This window comes from Aythya marila (genome assembly GCF_965140915.1).
Source record: "Aythya marila genome assembly, chromosome: 21".
NCBI lineage: Eukaryota > Metazoa > Chordata > Aves > Anseriformes > Anatidae > Aythya > Aythya marila.
The window spans coordinates 4,928,808-4,955,662 of NC_139062.1; the positions used below are offsets into that span (position 1 = coordinate 4,928,808).

At 45.7% G+C, this 26,855-nt stretch overlaps 3 protein-coding genes across 5 annotated transcripts in view; all 3 read right to left on the minus strand.

Moving 5' to 3' along the window:
• Positions 1-634: 634 nt before the first annotated feature.
• SRM (spermidine synthase) lies at positions 635-7,127 on the minus strand. The gene is made up of 8 exons (XM_082776763.1): positions 6,821-7,127; positions 6,505-6,625; positions 6,145-6,237; positions 4,797-4,950; positions 3,884-3,967; positions 3,375-3,520; positions 2,338-2,460; positions 635-1,787 (listed from the first exon to the last, which is right to left on the minus strand). The coding sequence occupies exons 1-8, from the start codon at positions 6,964-6,966 to the stop codon at positions 1,770-1,772; spliced, it is 885 nt and encodes a 294-aa protein (XP_082632889.1). The 5' UTR covers positions 6,967-7,127; the 3' UTR covers positions 635-1,769.
• Positions 7,128-9,177: 2,050 nt separating this feature from the next.
• On the minus strand, positions 9,178-24,055 carry EXOSC10 (exosome component 10; the record flags this gene model as incomplete). Of its 2 annotated transcripts, none has more annotated exons than XM_082776994.1 (25): positions 9,178-9,373; positions 9,958-10,034; positions 11,303-11,364; positions 11,843-12,011; positions 12,598-12,671; positions 12,864-12,951; positions 13,428-13,502; positions 14,253-14,348; positions 14,680-14,762; positions 14,976-15,054; positions 15,622-15,672; positions 16,340-16,451; positions 17,210-17,260; positions 17,558-17,706; positions 18,233-18,389; positions 19,083-19,273; positions 19,581-19,724; positions 20,143-20,253; positions 20,392-20,467; positions 20,759-20,870; positions 21,659-21,824; positions 22,228-22,332; positions 22,642-22,765; positions 23,286-23,422; positions 23,891-24,055. In XM_082776994.1, the coding sequence occupies 25 exons, from the start codon at positions 24,053-24,055 to the stop codon at positions 9,343-9,345; spliced, it is 2,685 nt and encodes an 894-aa protein (XP_082633120.1). In that variant the 3' UTR covers positions 9,178-9,342. The 2 variants fall into 2 exon arrangements, with proteins under 2 accessions (XP_082633120.1, XP_082633119.1); XM_082776993.1 differs by having other exon boundaries at positions 14,680-14,801.
• Positions 24,056-24,474: 419 nt separating this feature from the next.
• Positions 24,475-26,855, minus strand: part of MTOR (mechanistic target of rapamycin kinase) — a 65,009-nt gene continuing 62,628 nt past the window's right edge. For both annotated transcript variants that reach the window (XM_082777160.1, XM_082777159.1), the window contains 3 exons: positions 26,640-26,720; positions 26,022-26,127; positions 24,475-25,444 (listed from right to left, as the gene is read on the minus strand). In XM_082777160.1, coding sequence (XP_082633286.1) covers positions 25,429-25,444; positions 26,022-26,127; positions 26,640-26,720 — 203 coding nt within the window. In that variant the 3' untranslated portion in view covers positions 24,475-25,428. The remainder of the gene's footprint in view (positions 25,445-26,021; positions 26,128-26,639; positions 26,721-26,855) is intronic.

Below are 26,855 nucleotides of genomic sequence, written 5' to 3' on the forward strand. Positions count from 1 at the left end.
CTGAGACCACAGAAACCCCTTGCTGGAGGCAGTCAGTGGCTGCACCTCCTATGCTGCACAATTATGGCAAAGCTCAGCCTGAACCATTGCAAATCTCTGCTCCTAGTTTTCTCTCGGGCCCAAATCTCCCTCAGTAGGAGCGTAGGGTTTGTTTTTGGCTTCTCCTGATGCCACCTAGCGACTGTTCCCAGCCTGTTCAGCACCTTGAGTTCATTGCATAGTTCAGGCCCTTGGAGCCACTAAGCTAACGCAATTTTTGGAGGAAAAGCTGGTGCAGCTGAGTGGGACCAGCGACTGACAGGAGCTAAGTGATGCTTACAGGGAGATGGGCAGCTACAGAACAGCTTGGAAAGGTGTTTGAGAGGCAACATTTGGACTAGAGAACAATTTGGATAGAAGGTACTGACTTCTGCTGTGCAGAGGGTGACAGAAGCCAGAGCTATTGGGCAGTGAGGTCACAACACAAAACAAGCAATGGCATCATTTTTAATGGAGGTTATTTTTGATGGTATTTGTCATCCCTGGAGACAAGAGAGACACCAACTACTGAGTGCCCCGGATGTCTTCTGACAAGCAGAGCAAACTTGCAGGATCTGTTAGCATCCCCAAAGAAGCACACCGACCCACACTGATGTCACCTTAACCAGAGCCGAGTGTTTAATTGATTGCAAGGGAGTGACAATCGCCCCGTGGTTGTGCTGGGAAGATCCCCACTGCACAGCGGTGGAACCGAGTCTTTAGAACAAAAGTACAGAGGAGGCAGATCCATCTCACAACAGAGTACAATGAAAAACAGCTTACACGTCTGGGGGCAGCATTAGGAATAACGATGCCTCCTAAGGACCAGCTAATACCCAGGCCTGAGGCATCTCAGCACGACTGAGAGAAGAGATTTGTCAGCGCAACCGACTCCCCAGCATCAGTACTTCACAGCAGGCAATGGATCTAAGGTTTGTTTTTTATATATATATATTTATATTTATTTATATAAAGCGCCTATCACGTATTGATAAACACTCTTTGGAACCACTCTGACGGCAGGGGTAAGAACAGGAGTTGGCCTGTTAGTACCTCAGCACTTCTGTTTCCAACCAATTTAGAAAAAAAAAAAAAAAGCCACAAGACTTTGCTGCCAGCCCGGCCGGCTGGCTGGTGTTTAATACTGCTACTCCATCAGGGTTGGAGGGAGACCTACTGTGAATGGCAACAGTTTGCACCGTGACCCCTCCGGCCGTGCTGCAGCACAGCGCAGGCGTCACAGGAGGGCAGGGGGACGTGAAGGCTCAGACCCGTTACCAGTCAAAACGTCTCATCAGCAGGGAGCTCCTGGTAGCAGGGAGCAAGCTAACTTTGCGCACAAAGACCTCGCTCTCTGTGCTTAAGGCCGAGTCGGCGAACCTCCTGGACTTGTTCCAAGCTTCAGAAGATCACCAGACAGAAATACATGTCAGTTATAAATATATCGTGTCAGTTTGGGGAGAGGTGGGGGCAAATTTAGAACGGGTAAAGGGGAGAGAGAAGGGAAGAAGACATGTTACATTTCCAGTACTGCAAACAACAGTTTTGACCTCACGCAATGTCAGCGGACCTTTCCAATAGTCTTATCTAGCTGATGTCCCATCTTTAACGCATCAAAGGGAATGTTGGCTGGCAAGGGGTTAAACAATCCCACACAGTGGAGAGCGAATCTGCAGCCTGCTGGGAAGGTCCCCACCACATCACTGACGATCTCAGGGTCCAACTTGAAGGGAGGAAGCAGCTTCTCAGTCTCACACATCACTCAGGGCCTGGCGACAGCCAAAAACAAAGAGTGTCAGGAGGGACCCGGGGCAGCTCTCACGGTCCTCGACAGAAACATGGCTTTAAAACACACCCACGGCACGCACCCTCATCCCTGGCATTCTCTGCTAGAACCTGCAGTCGTGGTCAGTTAAGAAATCAATGATGCAGAAATAGGCAGCCTGAACTACACCAAACCATCCTTTTTATACTCTCTGGGTTGCACTAGAAACCACAACCAGGTTTTATTTAAGACTTTTGGAGCTTTCCAGTGGGAAACACCAGTTCTGCAGGCTTTTGGACTTGTTTGTGCTAGGAGCAGGAGGGATCTGCCACGAAGACATGGGACACCAACCCCAAGAACAGTTCCAAACTGAACTGCAGCCTTACTAGGCTGACTCATTCGCTGCCATGTCATACAAAATGCCACCCTGCTCCAACTTGCCCACAGAAGCCTTTAGGGCAGCAGGAAATCCTCAGTCCTGTGTACTCCCAACCCTGCCAAAAAAAAGTCACACCTCATCCTTGCTGGAGGAGTAGTAGCACAGCCTCGCTTACCTTCCGTGCAAACTCCGGCAGGATGAAAGCTGCCCGATGAATATCAGAGTTGTAGTATTTCAGATTCCTCTCCTCTACTTGTTGCCTTGACAGCTGCTGCACAGGCTCCCGGAAATTTGTGTTCTGCAATAAAGAAGCCGGGTGGCCCTGTAGTGTTTGGGTAACAAGCAAAGCGCTGCACGATGGACAACCCAGCTCATGGCAGAGAACCAAAAGGACTAGCAGGAGAACAGATGAATTTCTGTTTCAGCATGAGGCCAAAGTTTCTGTGCAGCTCCAGCAAAAGGGCTGGAGTTTACTCCGTGCCTCATGTGACTAGCCCTTGTTCAGCTGTATACAGATGTCTGCATATGAGGTCAGACTGTGCCAGATGAAGCTGTCAGATTGTGCCTGAGCATCCAAGAAGCAAGGCTTTTGCTCGTCAGAGCAGAAGCCACATCTGTGTTAAGTCAAGCACAGCGCATGCTGCCAGTGGCCCAGATAAACCAAATACAGCAGCAGAAGTGCTGCTGGCTCCCCACAGCAACGTGACAGTTGTGTTAGAAGCTAGCTGCAAGGCAGCGGATTGGGAAGAGAGCAGACCTCAGTGGTCAGAAGGTGGAGAGTCACCAGCTCACATGCTGATGCTGACTCTCACTTGGAGGCCTCTGTAACTGCAGAGAAGCACACTGCAAGCTGATTCTTATCAGGCAGGTGCCTGCTTTAAAACAGCCAGCATCAATAGGCCAAAGCCTGAACAGGGTCTGGAAACTGATACTGGCCTCCACCCTTACAAGTTAGTTGTACTGGACATAAAACTATGTTTTTTTTCTAAAGCGACTGGTTACATTACTGGTGAACTCTGCATTTTGTTGAGCACTGAGCAAGCTGCATTGTAGCTCTAGTGCCCTGAGCTGGGGACAAGCAGAAGCCTAGAGGCCCTTGAGCTGGTATCGCTCAGGGCCACAGCACAGGCCCCATAGGGACCAGCCCCTGGGGCAGGCTCTGTGGGTACCTCCAGGGAGCAGAAAGGGGCACTTCACGTGCCTGAAACTCACCGGGTTCTTGCTGCAGAGCATGAAGCCAATCTGCCCGCTGGGATACGTGGGGATGGTGCAATAGGCGTACTCCACAACAGGGAACAGAGACTTGCAGAACTGACGCATCTCCTTAATGAGATCCAGGTGCAGCCACTGGCACTCACCTACGGGGAGAGAGCAAGACAGGGCGTAAGGTGAGGGCTGCCCCTCTTCACTGCACAAGCCCGTGCCAAGTCAACAGCAGCTCCAAGCCCAAACCTGCTTTACTCCACGCAGCTCATGTGGTTTCAAAGGCAAGATAAGACCACTGCGCCAGTTTTACACTAAGCACAGTCCAGCAGTTAATGAGTTGACGTATATGGATCAAAACCACGACCATACCTGGGAGCTAAAATGGATTTAATTCCCTGCGTCACGGCTGAAATGAATTTTACTCCCTGCGTCATGTCCCTCCAGGAAGAGTCCCCTTTGAGCCTCACACTTTGCATGATCTAACACCAGCCTCTGCCCAGGGACAGCACCCTCACCTTGGCAGCAGAGAATGCCATCTTCTCGCAGCGCCGTCTTCATCAGCTGGTAGTAGGATTCTTTGAATAAACTTTCTGCAGGACCTGTGAGAAAGGTGAGTAAAGAGGTATGTCCAGAGAGGGGTGAAGAAGGCAGGCTTCTGAGAGTTTTCTCAATGCCCAGGCTATACAAGGTCTGCACCAGAAAAGGGACACCTCAAATATGACTTTTCAGTTAACACAAGTGCTGGAGGTGATCTGAAAGCAAAGAGTTTTGATCATGGGGTTCAGCCCACACCTAGCACAGCAGAACCATCACGATTTTAGCTTTGCTCAGTAGCAACCCCAGGACCTTTACCAGAGTCCTCGCAGCTGCCTCTTGCTTCAGTGAGCGTTGTTCAAATTGAACTGCTGCTGCAGTCAGTCCCTTAGAGGTGCCTCTCTCTGTGTTGAGAGAAGCAACAGCAGCAAAAATGAAAGGAACTCAGGCACCCTAACTACGGCTGGTCCCTTCTCCCTCAGTTCTCACCTTCAAAAATGCAGCAACCTCACCACAGCCATCTCTGGACTAGGCAGATCCACCAAGAGCTTGCAAGCCAGTGCTTCACTAGAGGGCACACGTACAAAACTTTGTGCCAACACAGCGCTGTATTCCCTGTGGGATCACTGGACTCAAGGATCACCTTGTTGCCAAAAGCAGTAGCTGCTAGAATTGAATTTTGAAGGGAGAAATATGACACTGGGCTTGAAGCCTTATTAATACCATTTTCTGGTCGTCACCCTTCCCTTTCTCTACCAAAAGAATCAAATCAGCGATGGCCTTTCCACTTGAATGGAGCCTGGGGGCAGGCCAGCATTACTTCCAGGAGGTAGCCAAAAGAGAAAAGCAGAAGCAGGGTGGAAAGCAGTCCCCTTGTATGGCCACAGCTCTTACCCATGGGGTCAGACGAGTCCGTGATTATCACATCAAAGGCTTCTTGATTTTGTTTCATGAACTCAAAACCATCTCCCACGTGCAAGGTCAGCTTAGCGCTGGAGTACCCCACTGCCATCCCCGGGAGGTATTTCTTAGATACCTGGATCACATCCTGCAACACAGAGAGCATGAGCGGGTCAGTGGGGACTACAAGGAGCTGCTTCTTGGGCTACTGTGCAGCTGCAACCGAAAGAGCAGTGCTATGAGTCATTTCCTTCCATGCCTTCAGCACAAATCTAACTCACTAGCTACATCATCAAGAGCTGTCAGCATCTTCAGCCAACACACTACACTCAGCCCTTTCCTACGGCCTCAGGGTTCAGTGACACTGTTTGTCTGCCCGTGCCAAACTCAACAAGAGGAACTCGCAGCTTCAAAAGCTCCCCGAGGAACTACGAGAATCTGATTACAGATCTGACTGCTCTGTGCTCGCTCTCCCCGGGGACATCACTGGCAGAGGTGATCTCAGCTGAAGACTTTTTTTTAAGTAAGACCACGGCAGCAGGTTTCTGGATGTGACGTGAGAAACATCCCCACCTCTGCTTTATAGTCATCATCCATGACCTCGTGAAATACGATTCTCTCTTTGAAACCCCTACGAGCCACGTGTGAGACAGCAATGGCCCAAGGCCCAGCAACTGCACCGAACGCTACCAGCTTCTCACAGCTGGCTGAAACAAAAAATATGCCTATATGTTGGGCTGTGCTTGTTGAAAACCAAGCCTGTATGCCTATGTAGTTTGAGAGACAGTGCACAGAGGCTCATATAGCAGCATTTCCCACTCCTAACGCAGCCTCGCTTCATGGAGACAGCGAAACTTTCTAATAAAGGAAAACATCAGAACGAACTGACTGAGGACAAGCAGCCCATCTGCCACGGAAACAAATACCCCCCGCTTATTTCCTGCTTGCAGTGGAAGGAGCCTGCCGAACAAAGAGACTATTCCTCCGGCAGGAGAAGCACCGTTCTGCGGCAGGGGAAGGGGAAAAGCAGCACCTCCACCACGCCAGAGCTCCCCTTCTACACAGCACGAGTCCCCGGATCCCGCTGGCCTGGAAGGGCCTCTACCGTACGTGTGAGAGAGAGAGCACATGAGAGGCAGCCAGCTGCCACGTAGATGACTCGCAAGGCAAAGAGGTGGCGCTGTCAGTGTGGTGCCAGCAGAATCGTTAGCAAGCAGGCTCGTTACTGACAAGGGACAGCAGGTGAAGCAGCAGCAGCTCCGCGGATGCTGAGGAGGACGGGCTGCTTTCTGCTCGGCAGCCTGCGCGAAGCCCCGGGGCGGCTCCGTGCAGCCCAACGCACCTCATCGATCTCGCACTGCACCACGGACTCCACCGTCGGGTGCTTCACCACCTCACGCAGCACGCCCCCGTCGCCGCCACCGATGATGAGCACCTGGGACAAGGAGAGGGGAGAAACCGGGGCGTCAGCGAGCGGAGATGGGGAGCAGCTCTCGCAGCGTGGCCCGGGGCAGGGAGCCCAGCGCCACTCGGGCTCGTCCCACCCTGGTGCTGAGGCGTGCGGCAGCGGGGGGCCACGCAGGCTGTGCCACGGTCGTGCTCCACGCTGAAATTTCGGCAGTGGGGAGGACGGGGGCCGGTCTGCGGGCACAGCTCGCTCACAGACCCCAGGAGGAGCAGAAGGGGCACGGGGAGGACTCACCTTGCGGGGGTCGGGGTGGCTGCAGAGGGGCAGGTTGGCGATCATTTCCTGGTAGGAGAACTCGTCCCGCTCCGTGCACTGGATCACCCCGTCCAGGACCAGGACGTTGCCGTAGGTGGTGCTGGGCAGAGCGGGGCAGCGCGCTCGGAACCGGGGCCGCGCCTCGGGCCCGGAGCCGCGCTGCCCCCCCTCCCAATTCCCCCCCCCAGCCCCCAACCCCCGGCCCCGCCAGGCCCCGCCGCATGGCGCCGGCCTCCCCCTCCCCTCCCCTCCCCTCCCCTCCCCTCCCACCTTCTCCCCTCTCCCCCCCCGCTACCTGCGGAACACGAGGATCTCCTGGTAGCGGGAGCGCTGGTGGTGCAGCAGCTCCTCCACCTGCAGCGACATGGCCTGCCCCGGCCACAGCCGGCACGTCTCGCGGAACCAGCCCTCGCGGATCAGCGCCGCCGCTCCCTGCTCCATCCCGCCGGGAACCGACCCCGAGCCCGGCCCCGAGCCCGGCTCCGGCTCCAGCCCCGGCTCCGGCCCCGCCGCCCCCCCCCCGCCGGGCACCTGCGCTGCCGCCGCCGCCGCCTCCTGAGCGCGGGGCGCGGAGCGGGGCGCAGCGGAGGGGCCCCCACGCGCCGCCCCGGCCCCGGCCGCCAGCGCGCGCCGCCGCCGCCTCCCCATTGGCGAGCCGCGAGCCGGCGGCCGCCCATTGGCTCGGGGAGGCCGTGACGTCAGCAGTCGGAGCAGTGGGCGCAGCGCCAGCAGCGCCGGCAGCGCCAGCACCGCCGCCAGCGGTAGCAGGAGGGGAAGGAGCTGGGGGGGGGGGGGGGGAGGCCGGCGCCCCGCGGCCACGTGGGGCTGCGGCAGCAAGCCCGAGGAGCCGGCGGGGGAGCTGCAGGCCGGGGGAGGCCGAGCTCTAGGGAGGGGGGAGAGGCAAATGCACGAGCAGTTTTTGGGGAAAAGGGGCGCCCTCCTGGTGCTCGCGGGCAGGCAGAGTTACAGAACAGCGAGTGGGATCGGGGAGAAATTCACCATGGGTATACTGAAAAGTCAACCAGGTTTTTCTAATAATCCTGAGCGACAGTAGGCTGATAAAATGAGAGGATAGGACCCCGTGTGACTCCACACGCTCCATAGCTGTACCCAAGTCACTGCCGTTGAAAGCATTTTAATGTTTTTAATGCTTCTATGGCAGCACCCCACTACCCACAGTTTCAGCCATATTCTATTTTCCATTTAAGATCATCCTTGAAACGTTACCTGGCACAGAACTGCGAATAGAAAACTTCAAGAAACCAAGTACTTTTAATATCTCTGCAGCCAATGGGGCTTTCAGGAAGTTTTACTCATTCTTCAATTACCAAAGTATCAGAAGGCATAAAGCTGACAAGGGGAACTGTCAAATCCCTGCAAATGCACTTAAATAAATTGCTATTCAACTGCCTCTTTTCAGAGACATTCTCCAGTATTCAGCCATTCAGCCAGATTTTATGAGCAGAAAGGGACTTTGTCTCGACATTACCATGCTGCTCAGCTGGCACTCTTCACCCTAAGATACGCAAGGAGAATAAACCTCCTCTGTTCCTTCCACCCCCTACTCACCAGAGATATTGGAAATGATTGAAAATAAACAAACAAAAAACCAAACCTCCTGACACGTCTTTTAAAATGCAGCCCTCAGGTTAGGAATGCAGAAGCAAGTTTTTACCACTACCCACTCAGTCCTTGCACCTAGCCTAACATAACAGAGAAATAATGGTAACTGCCAAAACACGTGAGCATGCAATGGAAAATCTTCAGGCAGAAATGGAAATCATGGAGCAGAGATAAGGCCTTTGGGAAGGGCAGCAAGCTCCATTCATCACAGCAGTGAACAGCAATCCAGGATGCAGCTCTGCCACTGATCTAATACAACTTCAAGCGAAGTTGTATCAGCCCTAACCTTTGGTTCATCCAACTCCAAAATGGCAACATTGTTTACCTTGTCTACCTCTTTCACAGGAGCATCACTGGCTTTCAGTTGTCTTCAATTGTTTAGAGTGAACTCTGCCATCCTTGAATCACTTTATAGTCTGAGACTCTTTCTACAAAGACATTAGGGTAACTCGCTCTGGGTATTTAAAACTATGAGAACATTACTACAGCCGCAGTGAGATTCAGTTGCAGTACAGAACCCTACTGGCTTTCCCCAAGCCAGTATTGTACAGTGTCATTACTTTTTCTACCTAAAGGCATTGCTTTCTGTCTACACCATTATGGTGAAAAAGTAACTACCATGTCTGATCCAAAAAGCAGCTGAGCACTTTCCCTCTTCTTAAAATCTTTGCTTAAAAATACAAATACTGACAGGAAAATATACTCTTTTTGATATTACCTTGTCTTGTAAAAGATGAGCTATGCTGTTCAATTTGTAAGCAGAGTCTAACATAAAAGAGCCTGGCTTTATTTCTTCCTCTGGACTGCTGGGGTTTGAGTCACATCTACTGAATCTCTCCATTATTTTTGTGCTGGCTTTAGAGATGCCAAGGGATTCCTCCATACTCCACTGACACGCTGGTTCTGAACTTCAAACAATTGACAAGTTTAGCCTAACTGTATTTGAGGACACAGGATAAACTTTCAAAATTAGAAACAACGCAACATTGTGAGTATAATTAGAAAAAACAATGTGAAGATAATAAAAGCCAAACCAGTTGAGATGTTTATCCTTTAGGAAAAAAAGGATTTTAATGGGCTAAAAAGATTTCTGTACAAAAACTGCTCAGTGACCAATATTTGCCTTTCCATGGTGACAGTACTTATGACTATTGTTTTGTTCAGCAGCAACTCCCACAGGTCTCGTAACAAGGACTATCTCTTCGGCCAGTGGTGTCTGGAACCCCTACAAAAGAGAGTTACAGAAGACTTAACTCTTGCTTTACATTCACTCAAGATTAAAAAATCTACAATAACTTTCAATGATTCTTTTGAGAAAGGGTCATGGTGCAGAATCTTTCTGCTTCTAAGGCTGCCCTTACATAGCATTGCTCTTTTTTGGCTAAATAATTCACAAGAATCAAGCCCGGGAAGCTAGACAGTAAGTATATTCAGAACGAGAACATTCATATTTGGCAGTACTGTTATTTGTCTTCCCAAGCTAGACACATGTTCTCCCCACCTCTGCCTATCTTTGTGGCCAAAGAAAGCGACTCCCACATCTATTAACACAAACTTTTAGATCAGTATTTCAAACCTTCCACCCAGAATTGTCCTTTATTTGCATTAATCCTGACTAAGCCTTTTCTTTTTTCCTTTAAACTGACGTCAAGCTGCGAAAATAACATAAGTAAGTGTTATGCAACCGCTTCCCATAAAATGTGCTTAAGCTCCCACAGCAGCAAAGGACAATAGCTACGTTTTGCCCATGGCTCTGGAGCACAGGAGTAAAAATGCTCCACGCGTGATGAGAGGAGGCTGATGACACACCTGTCAGCCTTCCCTGCCAGGTAGGACATGCTTCGGTTTCCAGCTGACTGTTGGAGTTTGTTAGCTCCAGCAAATTTCTGTGTGGAAAAAAAACAAACAACACAGTGAGGTAGCTGCCAAATACAGTATAATCAACGTGATACGTGTCCTGTTAGGTCCCTCCTACTTCAAGGAACACTGCTTGTTTACACTCTGAGCTTTGTTTTAGGACTTCATGCACTTGCACTGAATGCACCTGAATAAATGCTGTTTTGCTGGTTTAACCATGACACGTGAGCCACAGTATCCGTTTACCCATCTATACAGAGCAATCCATACAGGTCTAAAACCTCCCAAATTCACTGTTCAGTTGGTCCTCCCCATCCCCCTTCTCTGAAACAAGTTTAAACTGACACAGCAAAGAGACTGCAGGAAACTGTATTTTACACACTATCAGGCATAAACCTGTTTTGCTTCTAAAAAATGTTTTTAATGAATGTCTAAGAGCCTTCCTGGTACTATTTGCCTTTCGATTAAATACACAAGGCAGAAGGTACAGGAAAGAGGCTGAAATGCAAGAAATGAGCTTCAGAACGTAACGAACACCTGAGCACCCAATGAGTTGACAGATGGGCACCTATTGCTTCATGCTTGAATGCCCACTGACATCACGCATCAGCACCCAAATGCTCCATATGTGAGTGCTACACAGGATATAGTAACCCAGGTCTGCCAGAGTGACCTGTGGAGGGAGGAGGGGACAAGAACTGCCCTGGGCTGGTCACAGACAAGTAGATTTGTTTCCCTAAGTTCGTAGTTGTCTGTTCTTCTCTTCAATCTCCCAATCAGAAGGTTGTGTTGTTAATTACCAATTAATTAATTTACAAAAAAAAAAAAAAAAAACCAAAAAAACTAAAGCAACAACAACAACAACCACCACCAAACAAAAAACAAACAAACAAACAAACAAAAAACACTTGGTGGAGAATGTAGGCAACACCTGGACCTGCCAAGGCCTGGGGTGACTGGAGTGACTTTGAGATTTTGGAGAGTGCCTTCAATTTGGTATTGTGAATTTGTGGAGGAGTGCTGTGGTCTAAGCAGTGTGCCTGTCATGCTGGGGGTACAGCTGTGAACAATGTATAAAAGGGAGAAATAATGGAAGAGGGGCCCTAAGAAAGCTCTTCCTGAATGGGAACAGGCTATAACACAAGAATTTGTAATTGGAAGCTGCACCTCAGTACAAAGTGCTGTTAGAGAGCATTCTGCAGATCCTGAGAAAGTCCGCTACCTTTCCCAATGACTCCCCACCTGGGTACACAATATCATCAACATTTCCGTTCCTTCTTTCATGACATGTCTGTACCTTGCCTGTGTAAGCTTGTTTAGCAGGATCAAACTGTGCCGACTGCTTCGATTTGCTGCTTCCTATGGGAAAGAGGAGAGGAAGTATCACTAAACATTTCCAGAAAGAACAGTACAATCCACAGTCTTTCTCTGACAAGGAGATCTCACTGCAGTCTCCCATGCTAAAATCCAGAACAGATTCTGAAGGGTGTAAGAAGCCTCTGAATGAACGCTTATTACAAAGGAGTCAAATCTCCTTTGCCTCCTAATTCCTTGGGTCCAATTAAACCAATGACTTTTCTCTACAGAGCAGAGAAGCAAGCAGTGAATCCACAATCCCCTCAGCCAACTGTTTCAGGATTTTTGTTTCCAAACCAGAAAAAGAATGCTAAACTGTTGTTTCCCCAGGTAAATTTCTTTCAGTATTTCCCCACTGTAAGGTAAGTGAATTGGAAGTTTGTACTGCCTTGGCATCTGTGTTCACATACAGCCTTCTCAGGGCTCAGCTTGCAACATTTTCCACAGCCTGCAGCACTCTAGCAAGAGATCCAGATCTTACCCGCAAACACTTTGAAGTTGGACTTGCTGTAATCAAAGGGGGTAAACTGCTTCGGTGCTTCCAGCTCCTCTGGTTGCTGGGAGGCTTTTGGCCTTTTCTTCTCTTGTTTTGGCAATTCTGTTCCCGTTTCACTGATGACCCTCTCCCTCTTCTTATTAGCCTGTTCCTGCTGTGAAAGCAACCCATGGAATAAAAACAAGGACAAGTTCAGGAGAATGAAACATCTCTGTGAAGGCATGAACACCAGCATGCAAATGAACTGTCAGTGGACCCGGGCTCCAGTGACAACTGGGGACTGTCTATGGCAGTAAAAGTGCAGGAAGAAAGCAGTGTTCTTCTCTGGGCCTGAACTGTTCCCCCACTGTCCTCAGAGCAGGGGCTTTTCAGGCAAAAAGCCAAGTTGTCATTTCACAGGATACTAGAGGCTGAGATCTGGTGTCAATGCACAGGCGGATCTTGAGGAACCTGGGCAAGGAAGGAGCAGTGAGGTGCAGCAGTGGAACGCATTCCCTTCTGAAGACACAGAGGGATGCAAAGATTTGCACAGCACAGCTGCTAGGGGCCTGCTGCTATACATAGGGCAGAACCACAGACAGCCTGCCAATCAAGGCAGTCATTCGGGTCACCTGAAATCAGCTGCTTTCAACTCAGGGAATATTTCAGAGTAACAGGGAGCTTGGGGTTTCATTCTGAACTACGTTAAGAAGATAAAAAAAAAAAGGCAAAGGCTGTAAGTATGGAATTCAGTGACATACCATAGCTTGCTGACGAACAGACACAATGTTTTCTGTAGCCTCTTTATATGCCTTCTGTGCCTGGTCACGATCAGCTAGGGAAACAGACAAGCATTACTGTAAAAAGCAGGAGTAAATTAGGCACGAGATTAGAGAAATCTCTGTCAAGCAATCTCATCCATTTGAAAATCCATCTCCTAAGGTATTCTTATGACTGAGAAACAACCTAAATGTATCAGGAAAAAGCATGCTAGCCAAAACATTGAGGAGCAAAAGAATGGCTTTACCTGACTGCTGGGCTGCTTTCTTCTTTATTTCTTCCTTGGGCTCCTTCTGTACTTGTGTCTGACTCATCAACTTCCATCGATTGCTGATCTATGATGAAAAAAATTACCTGGGATCATTTTCTTTGAAGTTTTATGGCAAAAGGGAGTTTATAAACCTGCTACCACATGCTGGTCTTCATTAAGAAGTACAAAAGATCAAATTGGATTGTAAAAGAGATTAAGATCTGCTGCACCATGTAAAGTAAAACCATGTGCTTTAAAGGTTCTTGAGCTACAAACAAGCCCAATGAGAACAAAGGCAGATACAGACTTCAGTAGTAGTTTGTAGCTTTGACAGACAGGGACTGCAGAGTGGAAGGTCTCCAATTCTAGGTTCTTTGAAGAATACAAATGCTATAGAAACAATGAACCACTGATTCAGAAACACGGGAAGTTTCTCAAAACTTATATTCTTTTTTCTAAGAAGAACCCAAGAAAAAAAATTGCTAATGTTCCCAAAGTAAAATAGTCTACTTATTTGTTTCTTTTGTAGTACTTGGCAGGAAATTTTAAAATTAGGCTTACTTCATAAATTTTTGATGACGGATCAAACTTTGCAGACTGTGAGACATAGGCAGGATTCTGTTCTGAAGGTAAGTACTGTAGAAAGGAAAAAAACATTTTTCTTTAAATACAGCATGTGACATTAGTGCTCATAGGCTCATTGCTACAATGCTACTTAAATATCACAGAATCACAGAATTTTCTAGGTTGGAAGAGACCTCAAGGTCATCAAGTCCAACCTCTGACCTAACGCTAACAGTCCCCACTAAACCATTTCCCTAAGCTCTACAAACCATTTGAAACATTTTCTTTCTGTAGTTACCACAGCTATAGCTGAAGAAACATTAAAGGAAAAATAACCAATCAACATAAAAAACCCCACACCATGAACCCAAAAAAATCAAACCAACCAACCCCAAACACACATCAGAAAACAGTTGTTTTGATACTACTTCCTAGTAATCTGCCACTCCCAATCTCTAGCAAAGTATTCTATTGTTCTTGTTTCATTTATTAGAGGAGTAAAATCAGCTCACTAACTTCAGGCACAGAGATGAAAATGTGATGCAAATTAAAGAAACCTCAACCTCGATTAAAAAAAATGAGAGGTCTGTTTACGACTTAGGAAGACATATCTAAGAGGCAATTCAACATGTTTTGAAAACAAAACCACATGTGTATGCTTCCAAAGGGCAATCTCTCAATTCCAGTAAGAAAGCAGCAACTGATGCTATATCAAGATCTTTCATGTAACCTGGAAAAACAGCTCAGAGCATCCTCCACACAGGGTGGTTTATCAGTACCATTATAAATACATACTGGGTTTTACCCAATTTTGAATTTTACCATTCTAAATGGATTTTCAAAGGACTCCATTATACGTTGAGCTTTCTTCTGTGCAGTTGTTAAAACTTTCTCATTTCCATCATCTTCATCACATTCCTACAAAAAAAAAAAAAAAAGGAGAGAGAGAGAAGAAACATTAACATTAATAATTTTTAGCTTTGGCTACTGCCATTACAGGCATGTTATTTCTCACTTTATCTGAAACTCCAGTGATGGCAGTAATCCTCTGCAGAGGTTTAATTAATTTGCTGACCTCCTTACCTAATTATCTTGGTTATGCCATATGCTTGACAGGAAGGCAGTACCTGCCAGTGCCTATGCATATCTTACCTTACTATTTCTTGCAACACTACTACACAGTTTTACCAGATTATTAAGAATGTTTTCCTATACTTAAAACACTGACAGTATCACAGACATTGCTTACACTGAATATGCTGACAGTGGCAGTAGCAACGAGGCATGTTGACTCTGGCTGGCCACCCTGAATATTCATTGTTCTCTCACTGTCTGAAAAGAGAGAATCGTGTTCCAAGACTGGTGCAGACTCTACATTGAAAAAAAACCAAAAAACAAAAAACATTTTTTTATTAGATACTTGTATATTATACTGCTCTTTGTGTAACAACATTCACTGAAAGTATCCTCAGTGCTGCTTTTTTCCCCATATCAAAGCCATATCATGTCATTATTATCACAGTTTTTAGGTTAAGTCCTAATTACCCAATGCAGAGTTGCTCTGAAAATCATCCATAGGAATACGGGAACTGTCATGTGGTCCAAATAAGGTATTCTCCAGCTTCTGCAGAAAGATTCACATTGCAAACACCATTAGTACACTATTCTATGAATCTATGTGTTTTCAGATACTGAAGAGATACTTAAAATTCAAAGAAAAGGGAGAAATTCAGAGACTGAGTATTTTTAGTATAACTCACCTGCCAGAGCACATTACAAATGGCATCAAAAGCATATCTGTGGAAATACCCACAGGCTAGCGGAGATGCTTTACTTCATAAGCAGGAGGAGAATAAATGAGGCAGCCTTAGAAACTCATCTGAGACTTCCCTTCTTAAAGATCTATCAATATAGGCTGACACACATGCAACTGCCCAGCATCTAGAGTGTTTGCTGATGAAGCCTTAAGTGCTGTTGTTGTGGTGGTTTGTAAAATACCAATTTACAGTTGGTAATGTTACGAGTCTAGCACAGAAAAATAAACATTAAGCTAAAGTAGAGAGACCTGTTAAAACAGATTAGAACAAAGAATTTACCAGAAGTTAAAATTTTGCTATGTTTTTTTTTTTTTTTTTTTTAATTCGAGTTTAATGCTTGAGACATCAGGTAACAAATATTATGCAAACATTACCTCCGGGTTGGACAGAGGTGCCCTCTTCTTGACTGTCAAAGCAATCTCCGACTAGAACGGGAGAGAAACATCATCAGTTAACTGCACCTGATCTATTTCTTCTAGGTTAGCCTCCTCACAATATATCTATTACAAGCTAAAATTAATTTATTTCTTCTTTTCCTGCATATGGATATATTTAAATGCCTCACACAGAAAGCACATGTTCATGCTCACAAATGGTTCTGTTTTATCAAAGGAAGAAGACCGTACTGATATCTATATGCTGATGACGGGGTTTATTTAATGAATTCAAGTGTTCTTTTTTTTGTTGTTGTTGTTGTTGTTTTGTTTTTTGCTTTGCCACAGTGGAAAAAGATTTATGAACCCATTTACATGGCCTACTAATTCTACAAGGTCCATTTCTTCCTCACACAAGTAAATGTGCAGTGTAAGGATATGGCACTGTACAGGCAACTGCATGCTGTTCAAGTAGTGCCTGTTCTTGTCCCGCTCTAGCTTTCCAAGGAACTACATAATGTCTAAGCCAGTACACATCAGACAATAGATGGGCAAGAAAAAACTGCCATATATCTTCCTGCTCCACTACAGAACACTACACTCAATGTTCAAGCAAACTTCAGCAGACAACTCAGCACCACAGGTCACCATTTAGCTGTAGTACCTGGGTTATGGAAAGGAAGTGATGACTCTCTTGTGTGATACAAGCTACTCCTACCTTGAGAAGCGGCATCTCTCGGGCCTGCTGAATGAGAAGATGCAATTCATTAATCTGCTGGCGAACTAGTGGTGGGACTGGATTACAGCAAGCAATGATGCCCTGGGGTTCTCTAAAGAGAGATGAGAAAAATTCAGTGTGCTGTATTTATGGCTGATGTTAAGCATTTGCATTCAAAGGATGCACAACCAGATATAACCACAGGCCTGACTGCGACAGGACAAGACAAGTTAGATTAATCTGTCAGAATTCATTCTCCAAGATGATTTTTTTTTTTCTACTCAGTTTGTGCAGGTAAGAAGAAACTGTTAATGCAGATCTCCACTCACTCATCTTTTTTGTGGTCTGTCTGCCCTCATCTGCATTTTGTTCCTTGTTCAGCGTTCCTCTACGGAAGCTGGCAGTGGACTTGCATTTAAGGATGCATTTTTATCATTCTCAAGCATGGAACATTAGATGATGAGTGCCAAGTGTTTGAGGAAAACGTTGCATAAAAATAGGCATTGAAAGGGATCTGCCTCCACTCAGCTCCCTTTAAGAACTGACAAAAACAGATGTTATAGGGGAACTCTTACTTGCTCTGTAATACTGTAGGAATCTCAGGGCGGGGTGGGGAAATGTGTGACATAAAGCAATGCAAAGGAATGTGATTTTATTCCACTAATAAAACACAGAGATGTATATCCCAGAACTCTAGAGGCTTCTGAAGAAGTACTGCAATTTATTTGTCTTGCAAACTGAAGAGCTACAGAGAAAAGCAGTATTGTCAGCTGGAAGAAAGGGACCAACTGCAGAAGTAATTACACACTAGGAAAAACCTTGCTGGGTATTAAAATCAAGTGAGACTCTTCAAGGATGAGCAAAACTTACTTGGGCAGTTCCTCTGCTATCTTCAATAACATATGATTTGGTAACACGTATCTACAACACAAAGAGGCAGTGTGAATGTAAGTGAAGAATTACCTTCAAAATACACAAGCCTACCTCATTTCACAACATCTGAAGAGATGAAATCATTTAAGAAGATATTAAGCAGGGCTGATCTAGATACCCAGAAGAATTTAGTGCTATCATAACAGGACTTGTGTACCAAATGTAAAAAGTTGCCTGATTCAGTACACTAATTTCCATTACGTAAGAGAATTGTCCCCTCTTGGGGGCAGTTGCACAATTCAATAGACTCATTTAAGCCAGTATTTGTAATAAATAACTTCCTACCCTGTACTCTCATCCTCCTGACGTGCCGTCTTGTCTCTCCATGCAAACAGCAACCTAAATGCTGCTAGCTGCTGTGTGTTGAGATGCTTTTTCTGCCTCCTGTAGAGTTCAAGATAGGATTCATCTGAAAAGAGGGGCTTGATGTATTTCTGGATGGGAAAAAAAAGAAACGCTCATGATCTGTTACCAAACCAGTGCTTTCTAGTTGCCTTGCTTCATCAGGACAAAATCTCATGCAGATGTAAGGGAACGGAGTAAACTCAAGTATAACATATCCCGGAGTCGGTAGTTTCCACACATGCAATGTAATTGCCTCATAATGCAACTCCACCAAGGCTTTGAAGTTTTAGGAATGTCCAGCAGAGCTGGAAATGTAACATCTCCCTAGGGAAAGGTACACCTGAAAGCATCAGGAGGCCAAGGTGTGCCAGCATTCAAAAAACAGCAAGAGGGAATCTGAACCCAAGGATTTTGGCTAGCAAAACAAGTGACAGCATATAACAGTGTGAATTTATACAGCTGATTTCAGACATGCAGATATGGGGTGGGGGGGAGGCCAGGCACACGACACAACTGAAAATGAGTCTATGCAACAGATGCCGAAACAGGCGAAGGACTTGATGCCCTAGTAAGCCCGTATTCTGATCCAGGTAATCCAACAAGCTGAAGCTTTACCTTCAGGCAGATGTCTCTGCTGCGTTGCCACACAATCTGGAGCTGAGTGGGCTGCTCGTTCCCTCTCTCCCACAGTGCCTCCCTCACTTTATCGTAAATGTAGAGTAAGTAGTGAGTGTCATCACGGGCATACTGAATCATTTCTTCTGGCAAAGGGCTAGAAAAAGAGCCAAAATTACACCAATGTATTTCAGTTGCCCCAAACAATCAGCTTCTTCCCTTTGCAGAGCCCATTAGGGCAAACTGCATCTGAAGCATGCTAAGAACTAATATGGAAATTCTTCTGTTTCCTTCCTGAAGGATTTGCTGGGCAACAGCAGCAACATGCTGTGCACTCTCCTACTCAGATGACATCTTGTTCAGATGCTGGATACTGTGTAGCTAAGTCAGATGTCAGAACTACCTGCTGCAGTATTTGTCACAACTTCTCTCTTTCTGCAGAGCCTACATAAACTAAATCTGGGACCTGTGTCCCACAGTCAGGCTCACTGCTCTAACTGAATGCTGCACCATCTACTATGGGTGACCGATCATTTTTGGGGGACTCTTGAGAAGCCAAATACTGACCTTCTCCATAACACTGCAGTGATTCAGTGCTGTTCCTAAGAAGCTTGATTCCAGAAGCTTTTTATCAACCAATACTCCCTCACCTACCCCAAATAATTAAATTTCTAAAGAAACATAGGAAAATGTAATGCTCAAAAGAACTTCAAGCACTGCCGGGTATGTGCTGTGCTTGTTGACTTTGAGATTAACCTCCAGCTGTGGGCTTGCGACTAGAAATACACTTCTGCCCCAAAATACAAACAAGGATAAGTAGCTCCAGCACATCTAAGGGCTCAGTTCTTACCGTATCCTCCAGTCAGCCAACTGGTACTGCTTGTCAGCATCCACATTGCAATACAGCTTCAGCAAGTGGTCCAAGGAGTGCTTGCCAAGATTGAGAAGACGAGCAGCTTGGTGAGTATCAAACATGTTCACCAAGTACAGGCCAAAGTCTTTTTGCAGCCATTCCACATCTGAATCAGCACCATGAAGGACCTTGAAGACCAACAGAAATTGGGAATGATATGAAAAACATTTCTTCCCTATGCTGTCAGTGCTGTGGTTTCATATTCATGTGCCTTGGACCAGATTTCTTTTTTCTCTGACCTTCAGCATTAAGTGCAGGACAACTAAATGAGTGCACTCAGTAAGTAATTTCCCTCTTGCATCAAGGAAACAGGCACATGAACAAATTATAATGAAAGCCAAGAGACCAAGACAGAGCATACACTGTGCTTTCAATGATAAAGTTCAAAAAATCAAAAAAAAAACATGAGGAATTCTGGTGAATTTGGCAGCTGACCTTCACAATTGCAGGGTCTGTGAAAGTCTCATTGAGAATGTTCATGTCACTGCGCAACTCCAGTGTGTCAATAATGAAGTCTTCTGTTCGGGTGGAAATCTGCATCAGGCACGTCAAGCCCAGGAAGCTCCTGTAGGAATGGTGCTGAAAAATATGAAGAGAGCTATTACTTCTACCACAGAAGTAATACTACAAAAAAATACAGCACCCCAAATGAAGGAAGAAACATTAACAGAGGAATTCTCAAAGCAAAAGACAATCAGATGAACAAGTTTTCTCTTTGCAGGCTCTAGCATGACAAAAAGCAGCATGGGCAGAATTTAAAAAGGATTAAATCCAGTACGAAATGTGCAACCATTACTGCCATTAAAATATTGCCACTGTTTGATTCAGCCTCCTAGACAATATCTGATAGATTAGGGCCACGAAGCAAATACATGTAAAAGTATGCTAACAGCAGGATAGAGAGAAGACTAAAAACCAGTAAGAATGTAATCATCTCTTAGGCTCTAACAGCATACATGTAACTTTTAAACAAACAAAAAAAACCCAAGTTTCTTACCTCTAAGTCCAGGGCAAATTCTTTACAGTTCATAAGCTTTTCATTTAGTTCTACCAGCTCATCCAGTGTGGTGATAAAATGACAGGGTGTTTCCTTGATGGGCCTGTACATCTGGCAGAGCAAATTATTAAGAATGCTATGTTCTCTGTCAATTCCCACCCCTGACCTCCACCATCAATTCTGAAATTTGTCAAGCACGGCCAGCTGCAAACTTACTGCATCTGCTAGTAAATTAACGTGGGCACCAACCTGGGGCTCTGGTTTCTTGAGAACTCCATCTGGTGGAGAAAAATGCTCCAGTTCGTACTGGTAAGGGTGAGCAAACCTGTGGAAATTAGGAAAACAGGCACGGACTAAACTTCAGTCATCTTTCTGAAGCCAGTGCACAGAGACTTTGAGAGCTCTGGTAGTTTCCACATCAAGTAGAAATTTTGTCTCTTGTTAAGGACAGGTTTAAAATAACTGCAGTTGACTAAAGCAAATCACACGCAATGCAGCGTACAGACACAGACACATGCAGAGCTGTCACACATAAATATCATCAGCACAAGGGGACCATAGAAGTGCATGTTCATCAATGCACTCCAAGCACCTTGCTGTCTGTTTAATTTCTTACATGTCTTGCTCAGTTTGCTGCGTCCTCTGCTGGTGTATGAAGTCTGCCAAAGCAGCTGGTACATCCAAGTCTTCAGGGCGCTCCTTTCGTTCCCGTCCACTTTTTGTGAGGGCTGAACAACCGATATGGAACAACTGGACCGGGTCCCACACACAACATTCTCTGCCTACTACTACTCTCTTCCCTCCACCCATCATAGGATCCCATTAAAATCAGGAGCTATCAAAAACTTCGTAATTTAGACCTGCAGCTTTTGCTGCCAACAGAATTTCTGTCTGCACCTGCAATGATAATTTAGTTACTAGGTTTTATCAGGCTGTCATTAAGTGAGATGCAAGGTGGTTCTGCTGAGAGCTTGGAAGGAGATTGAAAAATCTTCAGAAAAATCTTTCAATCGCTCCCATGCACTAAAGCACAACCCACATCAGTGCAGACCACGGATGAGTCACTGTCAGCAGAGTGACAAGTTGTCGAGACAGGATATTTCACTGGCAGCTTTGATAAAGCAGCCAAACCGAATCTAGGTCTAACCCTACACCTGCTGCTCTTAAGTAATTAGAGAGAGTTATCTGTAAAGCCAGCCAGACATAATAGACTAGTCAACACAACTCCTGGTGCCAGAGGAACTCTCACCATGGACATTCAATGGTGGCAAAAAGAAGCAGCAGAATACCTGTTTAGAACAGGTTAAATACTTTATACCAACAAAAATGTGTTATATGTTGACCGACCCTTACACTGCATGTATGTAAACAACAGAGCCACGAAGCTTACTTCATCTAAATGGTCAACATCTGCTGTTACTCATTTTTACAGTCAACGATTCCTCTCCTGTATTATGAATACAGATTTGTGTCAAATGTTCCCAACAGATTACCAAACAAAAGGGAAGCATCTTACCTTCAGGCAAAGGTTTTAAAGCATTTGGCTTGATAAAAAGTTTAGGTACAAAGGGAGTGTTGGAATTGTCAATCTTTTCCCGAAACTTAAGCTGTGGTCGAGAAATGTTCTTGGCATGAAGCAATCGGAAGGTTTCAGACTTGGTCCTTTTGTGGGATTCTCCTGCCTATTAAAAAGAAAGCAAACCACAAGTAAAATTAACATGACTTAATAAACGTCTAGAATCAATTTTATTCAGATTGACCTAATTTTCAGAGGAATAAAATTACACCCCAAACTCAAAAGCGGGCCACTCTTCTGCAGTAAGAGTTCTGAACAGAATGACAGTTCTCTGAATCAGGTCTCTGAATTCCTTGAGTAAAGGTAAAGCTGTTGCGTGCATTAAGCTAAGTTGGCAACTGAAAGCACAGAGATTCTACAATCAAGTTTTACACAAAGAAAAGGAGTAAGAATGCATGAAAAAAAATCTGAGGAAACATTTAACTACTACACTCCACTAGAAAACCTGTAGCACCAATGCTAGGACAAAAAGCTATGACAGCACAGCAAACTGAGTGCGGAGGCCTCACCTTGCGGTTCCAGCTGGAAACAATAGTCTGTGGAAGCTGCAACCCAGCAGGGAGGACTGGCTGCTGGTTTTTGTTCACTCCTGCTGCTTCATCCAGTAAAATACCCTAAATTCCAGAAAAAGAAAATTTACAGACCCATTCTCAGCTTATGAGGTTATTATGTCAGGCTGTATTTAGTCTCCTCACAGGTCACAGATTATCTTCACTACCTCTGGGCCATGACTTGTCTGCTTTAGCTGCTGTGAACACTGGTCTAGTACACAGAAAAGCTTTTTAAATAAAATGAAAAAAATCATCAGATTACGGAAACACTAAACCTAATTGTAGAAGTGCTACCTCTGAAATTTATGTCATGAAAAAACCTGCGACAGCTGAATAGCTTACACAAACAGTATAGAGGAATAATTTGCTCACCACTCTTTCAAGAATGACGTCATTGGAGTCAACCAGCATATCAAATTTATCTTCCAGCTCTGTTACTTTGCTGTGATCTTTCATGTGGCTGCGGCAGCCATGGTATTGCATCACCCTGCTCATACTTGCAAGAGAACAGCACAGGTATTAGCAATTTAAATGAACACTAAACCATCCAATTCGTTTCAACTTTCTACACCTTAAAAGTTTGAAAACTGAACAAATGCAGTACCTGTATATGATGTTGAGTGAGCAGTGGATACAAAAAACACCCGTACAATACTGTTATAATAAATTTATTTGGAATCGTACGACTTTCTGAACAGATTGCCTAGTACATTTTATCAGCCTCTGCTCACTCCATTAGGTTCTTTACCTAAACCATTATGAAAAGTATTCTGTAAACTTGTTACTTAAACTGTGAACTGATAGAAGAGTAGCTAAAATTTGGTGACATAAAAGGAGGACGGTTGGACTAGATGTTCTTGTAGGTCCTTTCCAACCTTGTGTTTCTATGACTCTTATGATTCTATGAAAATCTCCCTTTATCTCCAACTAGCCTGGAGTTTCCAAATGGAGATGCTATGTGCTGTTCTGGATCGGAGGCTACTGTCAGTGGCACTGAGACTCAAACACAGCCTTACCAGTGGAGGAGGCGATGGCCCTGTGTTTCGCAGTAGGCACGGAAGCCAGGGAAGCTTCGGTAGAAGTCATATTCGTCACCAGGCCGGGGGAGCCCATTGGAGGCCTTTGTTGCTGCCACCACTGTGCCCAGCGCGTACTGTGCAGAAACACCGTTACCAGAGAACACCGTTATCAGCACCTCCCCAGATTATTCCCTTTACTGGGGGCTACCTGACAGAAACGCACCACACCGAGCCCGCCCGAGGCACGACTGCCCCTCAGACCTGTTACCCTCGGGGTTTTTCACGCCACTAAGTTCACGGCATCTTGCTAGAATTCCTTTAAAGTGACAAAATCTAACGGCAACGGGCTCCCAAGGCTCATTTTGGTACTTAAGGCCGGGCATAACGCTCGTTGGAGCCGCCGGCACGCAGACGGCTGCTGCGGTACGTTAACGGCACCGACCGCGGGCAGCCCCGCAGCCCCTGAGGGCAGGACTACACCCCCCAGCATGCCCCGCGGCCCCCTCACTCGCAAACCGCCCGGCAGCCACGGCCCGCGCCGCGCAAGGCACGCCGGGACTTGTAGTCCACCGCACCCGCCCCGCTTCCCCCCCGCCCCACACCTTAACGAAGGCGTCGGCGTCGTCGAAGCCGGGCAGCGGCGCCTCCCCGCGCTTCGCCTCCGGCTCCGGCTCCCCGGCCCGCTCCGCCGGGCCGCCGCTCCCCTCCCGGGCCGCCGCGCTCCCGGCCGCCGCCCCGCCGCTCCCCCCGCTAACGGCGGCCGCCATCTTGCCCCCGCAGACACGCGACGCTCGGGAGCTCTCGCGAGAACGCCGGCGGGCGGGGAGGAGGCGGGAGTAGGGGGGTGCGCATGCGCAGTGGGGAGGCGGCGCCTAGGCTCCGCTGTGGCGCCCCCTGGCGGGAAGAAGAGGAGGGGGCGGGCACTGAGGGGCCCTCAGCGCCCCTCAGGGGGAAGGGGGCGACCGCCGGAGGCTTTCCAGTCCCGTTTCTTCCCACAGCTGACGGCCACCACTCTTTAATTTTGCCTCCAGCTGCCGGAAAAAGTGAAATTTATCCAAACCCCTGACCTGCTGCAGAAACTGTCGTTCCAGGAAGCATTTTCGTTCAGGAAAATCTTCCTCTGCTTTCCCGTCTTTGCCTAAAAGTTTCTTACGAATAAACAAGAAGAGTCAAATGTTTCTAGGTTTTGGTGTAATTTATTGGCACAAAAATATTCAAATACAACATGGCATCTAAACATGGCTACTCTGTTGTATTTTGTGCATTGTTTTTAATATGTTTTATTCATAAATCATAACTTTCTCTTCACCCTCACATTTAATAACCATTTTCTGTTTCAAGTTATGACCAGCTCTCCCCCCTTCTGCCTCCTATGCCGATTATTAATTTGCCCTAGTTATTTCCTGATACTGATTTTTAATCCGGACACTGTGCGAAGCTCCCAAGTGGTATTTCATTTATACCCTGCACCCAGTTTGCCACTGAGCAGTCTGCACAGAGGCACCCGATTTTGCTCAGCTCAAGGTCTTAAATTCTTATGTCTGCACCAAAATCCAGTTCTAGTCTGAGACAGGACTCCTGCACTAATGTAATAAGCAGATAAACAGTTTCCAATTTGGGGATAAGAATCGAGTTTGAAAACAAGGTAACAGGATGAAACAAATTCTGCTTCTCTTCCCTCTCCACTTATCCAGCACAGCCCCAGAACAAAATGAAACCTCCTGCAAAACTGCACTGAGCTCACTGCAGTCACATCAATACGACTGATAAGGGCAGTAATTAATCTCCAACTGACTTAGTTACATTGCAAAGTGAGTCAAAACCCGTATATAGTTATATTCAATGGATCACCAGTTCCCCAAAGACCAAGTGGAGCCATAGACATCTGTGGTACAATCAGTCTTCACTGTCCTGGAAACCCAAATCAAGTGTTGTGTTTCAGACAGCTTGTGTTTTTCCAACAGCAGCTATAAATTGGCTTAGACCAACTTTTAATATACAATAACTCTTTACATTTACATTTCAAAATATTTGACAAAGGCTGTATATCAGTCCAACGTTCAGTTTGTGTCTGTAGAAGAGCAAATTGGAGTGCAAAAGCCTCCAGAATAAAAGGCTGTGGATACTTTGGAATCTTCTGTTACCAGAAAGGACACCTAAAGAAAACAAAGATATTGTAGTAATGCTGAGTTGCACACAGTTTCACAACACTGAGAAGGACTGAGATTGCCAAGGTACCTTTTTAAAGACATATTATAGGAAAAGTTGACAAGCAATCCCCACGCTTCTTTCTAAACTAATGCTTAAAAAAAAAACCTAAAAAGGTCTGTTTCCTTAAGCACAGTCCAATATTAACTCTCTCTCAAATGATTTAGTTAAGTATCTGTCATTTTACGCTTTCTTCAGAACATGTGGTTCTTTGCTGTAATCAGCATCAGTGACCAACACAAGCCTTATTTCAAACACTTAAAATACTCAGGCTGATTGCAGTTAAATGTCCTAAAATCCCCATCACTACTCATAAAAAAAAAAAAAAAAATTACTTTCTTATGGTGGACTGTCTATGGGATATCTGTCATAAGCTTGCAAATTTTGCTAGAGCAGATGCAACATGTCAGAAGGCTCCAACACATCACTAAGTACACAAGAAGTGGTATTTTTGTTGGCTGTTCTCTACTCTTGTTATTCATTCCAGAGAAGGTTTTTACAAGGTTAGCTAAATGACAAACTCACCATCCAATGTAGCACTGGCACAGATTCTCATGAGAAGTAGCTTGCTTAATGAGTAATTCTACTTGTGTGGGTACATCAAGGGTTTCATCATGAGAGAAGTCTCGACCTGTGAAATTAAGGTATGAAAAAACATAAATGGAAGTCACAGGTCCTAAATATAAACGGCTTCTGGGTGTCAAGTTAAGGACTGATGGGACTATTACTTCCCTTCCCTTAGTGTATTTAAAATACAAATATTTCCAAAGATGGAGAACATCTAAAGGCAGAGTCCTGTTTTTGACATTGTGGTTTCTTCCTTCCATCTTATTCAGATAACAGATTAAAAAGTGTTTTCTAACAACAGGTGACTTTCCTGTAGCTGGAATCCTAGTCCCCAATCACTTCAAGTGCATTAATTGGCAGGTGGAGAGTATTTTCACATAAAACTTTGAAAGCCTAAAATTTTTACAACTGAATGCTGCCAACTATAAAGCAGGACAGTAGACTTCCATCAACAATCTATGTTTAAAATATGAATACTAAATATGACTATAACACAAAATATGAACACTAAAAGTAGCACAGATCCATCTCATCAGATTTTACGTGCATCTCACATAAACATAAAAACATGCTCACCAGTGAGTTTATCTCGAACCCTGTTGATAATTTGAATTGCTTTCTTATTTAGAGCTTCTGGCTTCACTAGACCGTCTCCTACTACAAGACAGAAGTTTAAAAAAAAAAAAAAAAAAAGAATTAGGACAATCTAAACAATAAAAACATTCTTCTACTGTTACATCTGCCATTCCCAAATACCATTCTGAGAGCTAACAAACCCAAATACCAGTACAT

Excerpts from the sequence above, each read along its gene's own strand:
- SRM (XM_082776763.1), bottom strand. The coding sequence starts at position 6,966 with ATGGAGCAGGGAGCGGCGGCGCTGATCCGCGAGGGCTGGTTCCGCGAG. Across the intron at positions 3,968-4,796 it reads GGACTCGTCTGACCCCATGG|GTCCTGCAGAAAGTTTATTC; the intron begins GTAAGAGCTGTG and ends CCTTTCTCACAG. Across the intron at positions 2,461-3,374 it reads TGCTCTGCAGCAAGAACCCG|AACACAAATTTCCGGGAGCC; the intron begins GTGAGTTTCAGG and ends TCTTTATTGCAG.